Source organism: Saccopteryx bilineata, chromosome 2 (assembly GCF_036850765.1).
Source record: "Saccopteryx bilineata isolate mSacBil1 chromosome 2, mSacBil1_pri_phased_curated, whole genome shotgun sequence".
Classification (NCBI taxonomy): Eukaryota; Metazoa; Chordata; class Mammalia; order Chiroptera; family Emballonuridae; genus Saccopteryx; species Saccopteryx bilineata.
The window spans coordinates 322,848,704-322,863,117 of NC_089491.1; the positions used below are offsets into that span (position 1 = coordinate 322,848,704).

Below are 14,414 nucleotides of genomic sequence, written 5' to 3' on the forward strand. Positions count from 1 at the left end.
TGAACTAAATCTGTTCTATAGCAATTAAAAGCATCACTATTTTAAATAGATCACATTCTTAATTATACTGAATTAACCGTAATTGCATATTCGCTGCATGCATCATAATGTTAATTAGGGGAAACATTTTGAATCAAATACATTGAGATACATTGCACTTCAGTTTTTATTTTAAAAACAAGTATATGTCTGAGTCATGTAAAAATAATCTGTCGAGTATTCATAAAAAGTAAAGGCTAGCCCTGGCCGGTTGGCTCAGTGGTAGAGCGTCGGCCTAGTGTGCAGGAGTCCCAGGTTCGATTCCCATCCAGGGCACACAGGAGAAGCGCCCATCTGCTTCTCCACCCCTCCCCCTCTCCTTCCTCTCTATCTCTCTCTTCCCCTCCCGCAGCCAAGGCTCCACTGGAGTAAAGTTTGCCCAGGCGCTGAGGATGGCTCTGTGGCCTCTGACTCAGGCGCTAGAATGGCTCTGGTTGCAGCAGAGTATGCCCCAGATGGGCAGAGCATCGCCCCCTGGTGGGCATGCTGGGTGGATCCCGGTTGAGCGCATGCAGGAGTCTGTCTGACTGCCTCCCCGTTTCCAACTTCAGAAAAATACAAAAAAAAAAAAAAGTAAAGGCTAAAATAATTAAACTATTATGTCAAGGCTTACAAATGCTAAAGTAATTCCTATTATTTAGTGTTATGAGGCTATTTAAGCCTTTGAGTTAAGGAGGCAATTTTTAACAAGTTTTAAATTCTTTAAGAAAGAGTATTTACCATTGGTTGCCAGAGTTCACATCACACAGTTATTTTTGAAGAGGATAAATCCTGCAAAATAAAATGCTTTTCAAAACTTTATAGAACAGGCATATGCGTACGTATCCCAACCCCACATTTTGGAGTAGCCTTGGCGGGGCGACTGTACACTGTACAGCATCCTGAGCATCCTGAGCCATCCTTGTTCTGAGAGCGGGCTCGTGGTAGTTTGATGTTTCCAAGCGCAGGGAGGCCTCAGGAAACCATCTATATGCACACAGCACGGTAGAGCTGGAGCAGAGCTTTGAGACCAACTCACACAACTCCTTTACAGAAAGGCAGCTTGTAGCCTGGTACTGGAGTGAGTGCCCTGGGGCCGGCTGGCCTGTTTGCTCCTGGCCATGCCGCTGCTGGTCATGTGACCACTCTGTGCTTCAGTTTCTTCCCAGGACTGTTATGGGGATTCAGCAAATTAATATTTGGAAAGGGTTTAGAACAGAGTCTGGCACATTGTAAACACAATGAACAAATGTTTGTTAAATACCATAATAATGAAGTAAAACTCAGAGCCAGAGAGATGGAGTGATTCGTCTGAGGTCATGCGACCCAGCCAGTCCTAGCCGGGATGGAACAGTTCTCCCTGGAGGTATGCTCATGCCCTCCTAGCCCGCCTCTGGCTGGCCCTCCAGGGTGGGCTTGTCTCAGAAATCCTGTAGCAGCCGCTAAGTAGCAGGATGCAGTATAAGAAATACTGGGTTTGAAATCAACAACTAGGATTTAAGCTGTGAGATTTACTGACAGCTCCTCGACCCACAGTTTCTTCAGCTGTAGAAATACAATGATCTTGACAAACCCAACTCACAGACTTGAGATCAGGATAAATAATGTACTTTGACAGCCATCATTCACCATACAAGTGTTTAGCATTATTATTGTGAGCTCATGTGAGCTGAGATAAGCCATGAATGCTTAAAACATGCTTAGGACAACAAGAGATGGGGGAGACTATGGCCTGACCTGTGGTGGCACAGGGGATAATGCGTTGACCTGGAATGCTGCAGTCTCTGGTTCAAGACCCTGGGCTTGCCTGGTCAAGGCACATATGGGAGTTGATGCTTCCTGCTCCTCTCCTCTCCTCTCTCTCACTCCTCTTTCTCTCCCTTTCTCTTCTCTCTAAAATGAATAAATAAAATCTTTTTTAAAAATTGGGGAAAGTTCTTAATAGGCTCTCTCCACTCTCACTTCCCATTTATTCATTGTTTTCTTTTAAATTTTATTTTTATTAAATAAACTCATATAGACAAAGGAATCATGTACTGTATATATGTATTGTATTGTGTGTGAATGAAAAAGAAAACAAATACTGATATCTCTGCCGCTGGGCTTAAAAAAGAGAGTAGAGCAGGGCCTTTGAAGCCCCTGTGTGTCCCACCCCAGCCATATCCTTCTCCCTCCCAGGAAAGTGAACAAACAATGACTGTGACTTTTGTTGTTCCCCTTTCCCTCGCCTTTAGTTGCGCTGCACTTGTGTCTCTGCCTAAACAATATATCGTGGTGGGTGAATTTTTTTTTTATTTCTTTTTCCTTCTCGACTCATCTGTCACAGGCTGTATGTTAACTGCCTGCACCCTTCTACTATCCACCTCTTTCTTTGTCACTGAATCCCCTCCCCCACTCATTAAAACACATTCTGTCATTCCAAAGACCTTGAAAAGAGAGACCCTGCAGATAGCCGATCCTCAGGTTTACATGAGCAAGGAGGGGTACCCATGACTGAGCAGGAGGTGTGGGGCGTCCGTTGCCAGAGCAAATGCAGGAATCCAAGAATGGGGAGGGTCTCGTGTCAGAAGAGCCACTTAGAGATTCATTTGGTCATCTGACCTTTTACCTTAATGGAAAACAAACTAAAAATGTAAACAAAGGCTGGTGTGATTGCCCTATAAGGTATCCACACCAAAGGAAGTTAGACTTTTTCTGCAGGCCTTTGGGTAGCAGCTAAATTCTGAAGAAGGGAGTGACAACTCATAAGTGTGCAAGGCAGATAAGCTAGGAGACCAGAGGCCAGTGAGGAAACACCCCGCCCAGGGCAGGGGTGCAGGGATGCAGCATGGTGGGACAGCTCAGAAAGACACTGCAGACAGGTGTAGTGGGCATGTGCAACTGCTTGGATATGGGAAATGCTGGAGAGAGAGGAGTTGGTGATCACTGAGATTTCAAAGTTACCCAGCTGGAAACAATGATAACTAAAATAGGTAATAAAGAGAAGTATATTTGAGACCCAAGCTGACTCAACAGCCTGAAATGCTAATGGTCATCTCTGTGCCATTTTCCAGAAAGTAATGACTAATTCCAGTCCTTCTCTCAGAAGAGGAATCAGAGCTAGGTGAATCGACATGTCGTACTTTCAAGAGTCTGTAGGTTTTGATGGTGAAGGGCGGAGACTTGACGTGGGGTGATGAACACACTACATCGTGTACAGCTGATGTGTCACAGAATTGTGCGCCTGCAACCTGTATGATTTTGTTAACCAGTGTTACGCCAAAAAATTCAATTTTAAAAAAAAGTTCATAGGCTTTTTTATATGTTAAACGGTAAATTTGTGGTCAATAATTCCAACTCTGACAGTTACAACTCCCCTGACTTTAAGTTTCTCATACAAAAAATTAGGGGCTAGAATAAGATGGTCTCCATTGTTCTTGCCCTTTCCATTTCTGTAATTGCGCGGTTCTCAAAACTTTGCCCAGAATAGTACACAGCAGCAAAAGAAACCTATGAGCTTCAAAATCAGAGATCTAAATTCTAATGCCAGTCCAGTGTGAAGTGGACACTGTGGCCACACCCTTGTTTGCCTTGAGGATCCTCTTGAAAACTGAGTGTGATAAAAAGCTTGCAGGGTGCCTGACCTGTGGTGGCGCAGTGGATAAAGCGTCGACCTGGAAATGCTGAGGTCGCCGGTTCGAAACCCTGGGCTTGCCTGGTCAAGGCACATATGGGAGTTGATGCTTCCAGCTCCTCCCCCCCTTCTCTCTCTCTGTCTCTCCTCTCTCTCTCTCTCTATCTCTGTCTCTCCCTCTCCTCTCTAAAATGAATAATAAAAAAAAAAAAATACCATTACCGTTTAAAAAAAAAAAAAGCTTGCAGGGCTGCTGTGACTTTGGTTTTATGTGAAAATGCCTATTTTGATGCCTGGCACAGCATAGGTGCAGGAAAAAGATAGATTTCCTCCCTCCCTCTCTCCCTTCCTTCTTTCTCCCCTCGTTATTAAAGGGAGAGTGTTAGTCTGGCTCTCAGGCTAGGCCCAGGGACCTTGTCTATGTTCTTTTCTGTGGTGCCCCAAAGCAGCTGTTCTTCCAGAGAACTGCTTCCCCCCAGCCTTGCTTACATTTATCTCAAAGCACAAGACCTCCTGGCTTTGAAGGAAGTGTGAGTGGCAAGGAGCCCCTTGGCAGCTGGACCTAATCCCACCACAAACACCAGAGCCAAGAGCTACCTGTGTATAAAGTAGAAAGAAGAAGCCACCCCGCTTCCCTGCACAGAGAAGCAGCAAGTGCAGTCACTCATTATCCAGGGGCCACAGTGAATCAGACTGAGAGTTAGTCATGTTTTCACAGTGCTTTCTCTTTGCAATACTGAGGGCTGAAATCAAGGCTCTGCATGGTTCAAGTTCTGTTCAAGCTCAAAGGCAGCTCCTGCCACCCTGACCCCCAGTCATTATGTTTATCGGGATTCTCAGCAGGAGGTGTCTCTTAACAGAGCCAAAGAGAAGTCCTCTCTCCTGCAGGGAACCCTGAGATGGTATCTTTCCTGGATGCTAACAGCCCGACCCCTCTCCTGCAGATCTCCGTTATGGAGAAAACAGAGACCAGAAAGGTTAGGTTTCTCTGCCTTACGAATTTGAATGACACCTGAACCAGACATGATGTTAGTTTTTTCTTTTGTTCCAAATTGCACAGTTTTTCAGAATCAAGGAGTTCTGTAAATCCTATTTCAACATTATGCAATGTTTCTATACTTATGAATTTGGGAGGGCGGTTAGGAGGCATCAGGTTATATAACTTAATCTTATCAGACCTGGAAGATGTACCATTTAGAGACCTTACTATTTCTTGAAGGAGAAGCCTTAAAGTGCACAATATAAACGTAACCTCAACTCTGATGCAGAGTTCTGCATTTGTGCCTTACACACGAGGACACTGGAGGCTAAAGTTCTGGTCATGTTACCTTCCTTTATTAATCATTTAAAGAAGATTAGCAAATTCCTCCAGATTTTCAGACACTGCAAGATCCAGCTCGCCTCCCCTCTCCTGCTCGCCCTGTTCAGGAAGGCAAACCAAATGGGCTATATAGTCTGGTTACTTTGCAGATGCATTAATTTTTCAGCAAGCTGTTATTAAATACATACTGTGTGCTGGGCACAAAACACAGCGGGGATAAGATGAATAAGGCAGTTCCTGGCCTTTTGTTGATAGAAAGCTGCTACCAGTTTACGGACTCTACTCCACACACAGCAAACTTTTATACCCCAGTGAATTCATCATATCACCACCAGCACTGAACTCTGAGGCATTAGAGTTCCCAGAATGCCATTTAGATATAGAAAAAAAGGAGCAAGATCTAGGAAACCAAGGAACAAAATAACCGCAGAAGCTGACCCTAAAGAGCTGTCACCTCTATAATGGAATACTTGAGATGGCCTGTGATTTAAAACTGCTGTTTGCTCCTTTAAGCAAGTTCCCTTAATTCCAGCTATCTCTGCAAAATGGACGATTGATCACCAATGGAAACTTAATTACCAATTAACTGGTTACTATTGAATTGCTGGTACATCTCAGTTACCTGCTACCCCTCAGAGTAATCTATAGTACTTTAGTGAAGAAAAGCTTCTAATTAAATAGTGAAATAGCACTCATCAATGTATCAAAATAAATGTCTAGAACTAAAGCATTTCATTAATTATGAGTCAATAGATTTTGCATCTCAGAGGCCCTGTTTGCTAATTCATCACCATTTAAAATGAAGATACAATTGTTGCTATGTAAAACAGCATCATAGGTGATTTTTAGACAATAAAAGTCAGTAGATGTAAGAATGTCACATTCCATATGGCAGAAGCTTGACCTTAAGGCATAGGTTATTTTATATAAGGATAATGAAATATTTCAATTTGTTCTTAAACACTAAGTTGATTTGAAATATACTATTATAATTTTCTATTATAAATATAGAATAATAATAACAAATTTCTAAGCTACAAATCATTTTCCTAGACTTATAACTATATACAGAGATGTATAAGAATGAACTATTTTTCTCTTTCTTTTCATTTTTCTTATACATCCTCCTGCCCTGTTATCTGTCCCAGATTTACCAATTGGAACTATCTTGTCAGGATAGGTAAAAGCCAAAGACTCCATTTGTCCCTTATAAACTCTTAACTATCTCTATTCCTAAAAACATCTAGCTTTAGCCCTGGCTGTTTGGCTCAGTGGATAGAGCATCAACCTGGCATAAAGATGTCCCAGATTTGATTCCCAAGCATGGTACATAAGAGAAGTGACCATCTGCTTCTCTCCACCTCCCTGTCCCTCTACTCTCTCTCTTCCCCTCCTGCAGCCAGTGGCTCAATTGGTCCAGCTGGCCTGAAACTGAGGATAGCTCCGTTGGTCCAAGCATTAGCCTTGGGGCACTAAAAAATGGCTTGATTGATTCTAGCATTAGCGTTAAATGAGGGTTGCCTGGTGGGTCCCTGTTGGGCCACATGTGTGAGTCTGTCTCACTGTCTCCCCCCCCCCCCCGACTTAAAAAAAATTATTGGTTTATATCACCACACTCATTCCCCAGCTACTCGTTTATTCATTCAGTTAATATTTACTAAAGATTTATTGTATGTGATAGTTCATCTCTTATAAGACATTACAGTGGTGAACAAACAGGGTCCCTGATCCCAGAGAGACACCTAGAGAAGTCTCATATGAATCATATAATCCTACAACCAAAACAGAAGACTTTGACTTAGCTACTGGCATCAGGGCAGGCCTCCTAAGTAAGTGATGGCCAGCTGAGGTCTGAAGGAGGCCTAGCAGTTAGCAGAGAGAATGGAAGTGGAAGGAGCATTGCAGGCAGAGGGAACAGCGTGTGTGAAGACCCTGTAATAGAAGGACACAAGGAGCATTTGGAAAGTTGAGAGAAGGCCACTGGAGCTCAGAGAGCAGAGGGGAGCACAGTACAGGCAAGTCTGGAGAAGCCTGGGCGATTCAGATGATGCCAACCAGGCAGTTCACCTTAGCAATTTTAGACTTTCCCCTAAGAGCAATGGGGAGACATATGAAGTGTTTTAAAGAGAGTTATATGGTAAGACCTGTGTTATAAGAAGAAAGTCTGATGCAAAATAGAGACTGGATCTTAAAAGAGACTGGGTGAGACCGGATGTGGCAGATTCAATTAGAACAGGGGTCCCCAAACTACAGCCCGTGGGCCGCATGCGGCCCCCTGAGGCCATTTATCCGGCCCCCGCCGCACTTCTGGAAGGGGCACCTCTTTCATTGGTGGTCAGTGAGAGGAGCATAGTTCCCATTGAAATACTGGTCAGTTTGTTGATTTAAATTTACTTGTTCTTTATTTTAAATATTGTATTTATTTCAGTTTTGTCTTTTTACTTTAAAATAAGATATGTGCAGTGTGCATAGGGATTTGTTCATAGTATTTTTTATAGTCCGGCCCTCCAACGATCTGAGGCACAGTGAACTGGCCCCCTGTGAAAAAAGTTTGGGGACCCCTGAATTAGAACATCACTACAGTATCCAGGACAAGGAAGGAGTGGCTTGGATGAAGGTTGATGTGCTGAGATAGAGAAAACTGGACAGATCCAGGAGATACTTAGCACAGTTGATGAGATTTGGTAATGATCGATAGAGAAGAATTGGGGATGATACTTAGACTTTTGACTAGTGCACCTGGAGGAATGGTGGTGCACTGGATCATAAGATTAGGCATGGGGGAAAGTTGTGGATTCTACACCAGCCATGCTTAGCTTAGGTCTCTGAGATATCTGAGTGCAGGTTTCGATACAGACACAGTTAGCTCAGAGTCGAGGCCGGGAGGTGTCAACTAAATAGTAATGGTGGGAAGAGGGAGTGGAGAAGAGCCATAGGATGGAGCCTTGAGAAGCCCTAACACTGATAGCCGAGCTGGATGGTTCCACAAATGGGACACACATGCTGCAGCCCAAAAAGGAGGAGGAAAACCGGGGACCGAAGTTTCAGAGAGAATCTGCGATCCCGTGCTCACTTGTCATCAGGAGACGCGAGTCAAAGAGAGGGGGGGCTATCCACAGGGCTGGCCTGCCACGTTACTGAACAACATTTTTTAAAATCCTTCCATTTGAAGCTGAACCTAAAGGATAATAACTAATTGCCTTTTAGTAAGTCAGTTACTGAGGCATTTGATTTACATTTGCATTTTTTGAGCCTTTCACCAAAAGAATGGCAAATAGGTAAGTGGAGCTCTCTCCATGCTGGGCTCTATTGTAAGAGATTTCTATACACTTGCTCATTTAGTCTTCACAACAGTTCTCTAAGGTAGGCACCTCTTTATAATTCTCTTAATTTTTAAGTTAGGGGAACAGAAACAGAGACAGCATGAATTTCCCAAACACGGGGGATTACAGGGATGACTACAGAAAGTATTTATTCATTTTTTTTAGAGAGGAGAGAGAAGGAGAGAGAGAGGAGAGAGAGACAGGGGGGAGGAGCTAGAAGCATCAACTCCCATATGTGCCTTGACCAGGCAAGCCCAGGGTTTCGAACCGGCGACCTCAGCATTTCCAGGTCGACGCTTTATCCACTGCGCCACCACAGGTCTACAGAAAGTAAATAAGCGTTAGGGACCAGGATTTGATGACGACTCAGGGCCTGGGTTCTATGCTGTGCTGCTCCCTGTGACTTACCCATCGACCACCGCTTCACACCACCTGACTGTGCACAGATGCACAAAGACACACCTTTTAAAATATAATATCTAAGTGTGACTCTAACATTTATTATTATTCCAGTTAAAATTCATCTCACTGGACTTGCCCGCTAGAAGCACTGCCTTTATGTCAAGGGCTGAGACATTTACAGTTTGTTTGTTTTTTAATAACACCAGCTAAATGGCATGTATGCACATAGTGAACCCTGGTACAAACTGTGATAGTCAAGTTCGCCCAGTTCAGAGTCTGTGCACACACAGCAGCACCTGACAATATTAGAGCCATTTAGGTCACAAGAAACCTCTCTGCCCATCTGGGCCTATTTGCACGGCACCCCTTGCCACCCTCCCCACCCTCCTCACCCCTGCCACCGAGCTCTGAAAAGACACACTGAAAAGTTTCTTAAAGCTTGCTCACGTCTGGACTGACGTTAATTCTCCAAACGTATTTTATTCCAGACACTTTTGAGAAATTCGTCAGGCTGTGAAGTGCACAGTGATGAATACCGGACGGAGTTCACCACAGCTCTGCAGCGTGTGGACTTGTTCATGGGCCAGTTCAAGCAAGTCCTCCTGACATCTATATCCACCTTCATTAAAGGGGACCTCACCATCGCTAACCTGGGCACGTCCGAGGGCCGCTTTATGCAGGTAAGTGCTTTCTGAGAGTGCTTGTGTCTGTTTTATTTGGTATTATGTAATTTGTTTGGTTATGTTTTGGGCAGTAAGGTATTTGCCAATATTGTAAAACAAAAATCATAGTGGAAGCTAGAGAGACACACAGACTGAAAGCCAAACAGGGAAGGCTGTTCTACCATTTATGCAGCGTATGGCCTATTTTTGTTAAATTCTTGAAGCTTCCAGTTTAAACATGGTTGCTTTTCTTTTTTTGCCTGGGAGTGGTTTGGGTTTGTTTGTTTTTTTCTTTTCCATTCATGATTTCTGTCACATGATTGGAAAATAAATGGAACAATTAAAGCACTTCCAGGCGATGTTTTCTCTTCCAAAGGAAGCTCCAGATCAAAGGAGAACCATTGTGTGAACCGTGTGGCTCTATGAGGAGAAACATTCACATCATTGAGGAATATTGGCAGCCGTCAGGCAGGGACCTTAGCATCAAAATCCCATTGTAACTCCAGCTCTCCTGACTTCTGCAGAATGATGGGGTCAGGCACAAAGAGGTTCAAATACTGAAAAGAATCTGGGCTTTTTAAAAGAAGTGCTTTTAATGGGTAGCAACAGTATTCCCATACAATAGAAGTTCACATTTCAGAAGGTGTGTTTCCTAGATACAAAAATCATAGTGCTTTGCAGAAATTAAAATGCCCTTGTGTGCTGTTTTACTGCTTTAATAGTTACTGCTTAGTGCTTTCAACATGAGATCCTTATTAGCATCTTAATTAATGCAGAATGACAATGGCATCTATGGAAATGTTGCCTTTCTACAAATACTAGATATTCTCTGAGAGAGAGAGATGCTTATTTCATATGCGTCTGATATAATGAAGACTCTGCTCAGACAATAATGGCTAGTGAACCAGCTGAGGACAGGGATGTTTTCTTGTGACCTGACTATCTGTATACTCTTCGTCTTTTACAAAACATAGTTTTTAGCCTTGGCTGGTTGGCTCATTGGTAGAGCATTGACCTGGCGTGTAGAAGTCCTGGGTTCAATTCCTGGCCAGGGCACACAGGAGAAGCGCCCATCTGCTTCTCCACCCCTCCCCCTCTCTTTCCTCTCTGTCTCTTTCTTCCCCTCCCGCATCCAAGACTTCACTGGAGCAAAGTTGGCCTGGGCTCTGAGGATGGCTCCATGGCCTCCACCTCAGGTGTTGGCATGGCTCCAATTGCAACACATCAACACCCCAGATGGGCAGAGCATCGCCCCCCTAGTGGGCATGCCGGGTGGATCTCAGTTGGGTGCCTGTGGGAGTGTCTCTCTGCCTCCCCACTTCTCACTTCAGAAAAATACAAAAAACAAACAAGCAAAAAACCATAGTTTTTTAAATTACCATTATCTATACAGCAGCTAGATATTCATCATTGCCCTATTTAAAATGTTTTCCCTGTCCTAGTGGACACCATAGAATTTTTTAGTCATAAAAGATGTAAATAATAGCTCAAAGCAAATCATATAGATCCTGTTCTAAATAGCCCCTTCCACTGCTTCCCAGTTAAATATGCTCTTTTGCTCTTTCTCCCCCTCCCCCTCTCTCCCAACCTAGTGTTCTTTTTTCTTTCCTTTTTTTTTGGGGGGGGGGGTATTTTTCTGAAGTTAGATGCAAGGAGGCAGTCGTACAAACTCCTGCATGCACCACTGCTCCGCCACAGCCAGAGCCATTCTAGCATCTGAGGGGGAGGACATAGAGCCATCCTGAGCACCCAGGCCAACTTTGCTCCAATGGAGCCTTGGCTGGGGGAGGAGAAGAAAGAGAGAGAGGGAAAGGAAAGAGGAAGGGTAGAGAAGCAGATGGCTGTTTCTCCTGTGTGCCCTGGCCAGGAATTGAGCCCAGGACTTCCACACGCCGGGCCAATGCTCTACCACTGAGCCAACTGGCCACGGCCCCAACCTAGTGTTCTTATTTACCTACCTGAGACCATGTAATTTCATCCTTCACTCCTCAGACTCGAAAGGAGAAATATCCAGTCCCATCTCACATGAACAAGCACTGAATCTAATGCATTTGAAATATGGTCAAATCTATTAGCGTTGTAAAACATGGGTGGTACTATTGATATTTTGTGTTTGTTTTTTGTTGTTGTTATTTGGGTTTTTTTTAGTTCACATGGATGTTGTTCTATAGAATTCCACAAAATTTGAAGGACAATGAAAGGAGCTAACATTTATTGAATTCCTAATGTGTTCATTATCTTGATTTGCTTCCCTTTATCTTAATTTCTTCTTTTCTTTTTGTCTCAATTGTCTGTTACCTCGACAATCCGGTTTCAGATTAGTACACTTTCCACAGACACTTTAGTCTGACAGTTTTTACCTCAAAAGGTTCCTGGCCTATTTCCAGATTCTAAAGATCTAATAAAATCCCATTTCCAGATCGGTTGCTTTAATGACCGAGTAAATTCTGCTGTGACAGATTCCACCACCCACGTGACATGCCATGCATCAGCGGGCTCGTTATTAAAGAAATGCTCTGGCCGGTATTTTACGCTCATCTCTCTGCATTGTCATAGGAGAAGCTGTGTCATGCCCATCACCTATGCCTCCAACACAATGAGGATAAAAACAAGCAACCAAGTAGATACTTATTTAGGAAAAGTACTGATATCACTAATTTTTTGGTAAAAGCAGGTGGCTCTTAATCCATCAAATATATATCGGGAACTTTCTGACTTTGCTTTAGGAGGCAAATAAGGAAGCAAAGAAAGCAGTCACACACACCTGCCTTTGAGAGCTAAGATTTTGGTGGAGGAGATAAAACTTGTACCCGACACCAAGACGACAAACAAGATAGACACAGACTATTGACACCCACAGAGGATCTGTTTCTGACACTTGCCTAAGAGGAGTCACTCTACCGAGTTATATGTAAATAACCATAAAACATTTGAAGGATCAAACAGTCAATACCACTAAAATCCAGTTTGTTTACAGCAAATAATGTCAGGGGAGGAGTCACTAATGCAGCAAAAACCAGGGGGCCTTCCAGCTTAATCTAGCTCAGTGGTTCTCAAAAACTTTTTGAAGTCGGGGCACATTTAAAATTCTACAAATAATTGTAGGCTCACTATATAGAAATTTCTGAGAAATATGTTATAATAATTAAATCAAATATTACAGAAAAAAATATATAAAGTCCAAGCATGCTTTTATAGTAATTAAACATAATAAATATGACAAAATTAAATTTATTCTGACATTAAAAAACTTTTTATGTTACATTTCTTGAGTTATGCTCTTTAGAATTCATGAAAAGAGGGGTTAAAAAATTAAAAAATGACAAAAAAGTTATCTTTTTATATATAGAGATACATTCTTAGTAAGATTTAGTAAATTTGGCAGGTCCCATCACAAATGTGTTAAGCTTTTTCATTCTTGTGTTTATGAGAAATATGAGCCTGATGTGTCCTAGCGATTTCTTTAATGTTTGGGCATATATTTGAAAGGCAAACTCTCATTACCTCATCAATACATTGAAGAATTCCTCTCTTTTTACTCTTAATTATGTTGAGTGCAGAAAACCCCCACCATACATGTCATCTTAACTTTACACCAAACAAAGGATAGAAGAAACTTGCCTCCAGTCTTTCCAGGGAACATGGTGGGTAGTGTTCCAGCACCACAGTTTAACAGCCTTTTGCAACCTAATCAGGCAAGTGAGGTGGGGGGTTGGGCAGACTATCAGCTTACAGCCAATTCCCCACACCTCTGTCCCCCCAAAAATCTAAACTCCAAAAACCCTGTTGGTTTTTTGGTTCCAATAGGCACATATTTCTCTGGAATACCATAGGGCACACCAGTGCGCCCTGGCGCACACTTTGAGAACCACTGATCTAGCTGAACAGGAACTACCTATCAAGTGTAGTAAATGTTTTGACTGCACTAACTTGCTAAATCTGTGGCCAGGCCTAAATTTTTACAACTCATGTTTGAATAAGGCTATGAAATCTCTGTTACAAAATAGAGTGGACGTAATTTTTTTTTTCCCAAAAACAGCTGCCATGCATAAAAAGGAACAGAAAAATGATTTTACTTCCTTCCTACCCTGAAGCCTAAAGTTGCTTTACAAATGTTTTCTTCTAAGAGTTTGCAGCTGTTTCTGCCTTTCCTATTGTGCTTACGTTCAGCCCTGGCTGGGAATACAGCTACAGCCCCAGCTGTCGGGTGCAAAGTGAATCAGGTATTTCACAGTGGTTATTTGATTAGAAAGAATTATATTGTTTAGCTAACAATATTGCATGTATGGCAGAGAAGACATTTTTGACATGTTTCTAACATTTAAACGTGTAACTTATCTCATACAGGTGCAGCTATGTCTAAATATACTGATGTGTACACATATTTCAGTCTATCTGCAAGACCATGTCACTCTAGATATAGATTTCAAAAACAGTTTTTATTTATATGAGCACTCTCTTGGGATGCTATGAAGTAAAATAGCATGATAAGCAATATTCAGGATAGTATAAATGGACAACAAGCCGTGCCCGCGTACAAAATTTGGAGGGGGGAGGGATTTAGTAAAGAACGAAGCTCGGGAACAGGAGTGCAGTGTGCAGGGCTATGAGGGAGAGGGGAGAGGGAGACTCATGAAGATCACAGGACTAATCACAGGGATTGCCCACATCTCCCCTTCTGAACTCCTCGTCTAATCTACATCCAAAAACAATGCTTGCTTGATTTTTTTTTTTACAGCACTTGTATAAGGCCTTTAATCTCTAGATGCAAGGCATTGCTATTAAAATATTTGTGCATGACTGTCAGGCCAGGAAGAGTGAGTAGCTAAGGATGGGTGGGGGGTACCAAGTCACTTTCAAGAATTGTTTCAAGTTCAGTTCCACCAACACTCACAGAGCAGCTACCTTTTCTGTGTATAGTGGCCACTGCCTGGGCACAGTCACAGCTGTCCTTGGGCCCTTTAACTTTTACCTTGCTCTTGTCCATTCTCCTTTGTCCTCTCCCAAATTCTTTAATGCTATTACCACTCATCACTACTTTTCTCTTGTGTCTTTTAATTGGACTAGTTGGGTCG

The 14,414-nt window shown here is 42.7% G+C and overlaps 1 protein-coding gene across 2 annotated transcripts in view; it reads left to right on the plus strand.

Annotated features, from left to right (window-relative positions):
- MET (MET proto-oncogene, receptor tyrosine kinase) overlaps positions 1 to 14,414 on the plus strand; it is a 142,445-nt gene that overhangs the window by 62,367 nt on the left and 65,664 nt on the right. For both annotated transcript variants that reach the window (XM_066262160.1, XM_066262158.1), the window contains exon 3: positions 9,166 to 9,357. In XM_066262160.1, coding sequence (XP_066118257.1) covers positions 9,166 to 9,357 — 192 coding nt within the window. The remainder of the gene's footprint in view (positions 1 to 9,165; positions 9,358 to 14,414) is intronic.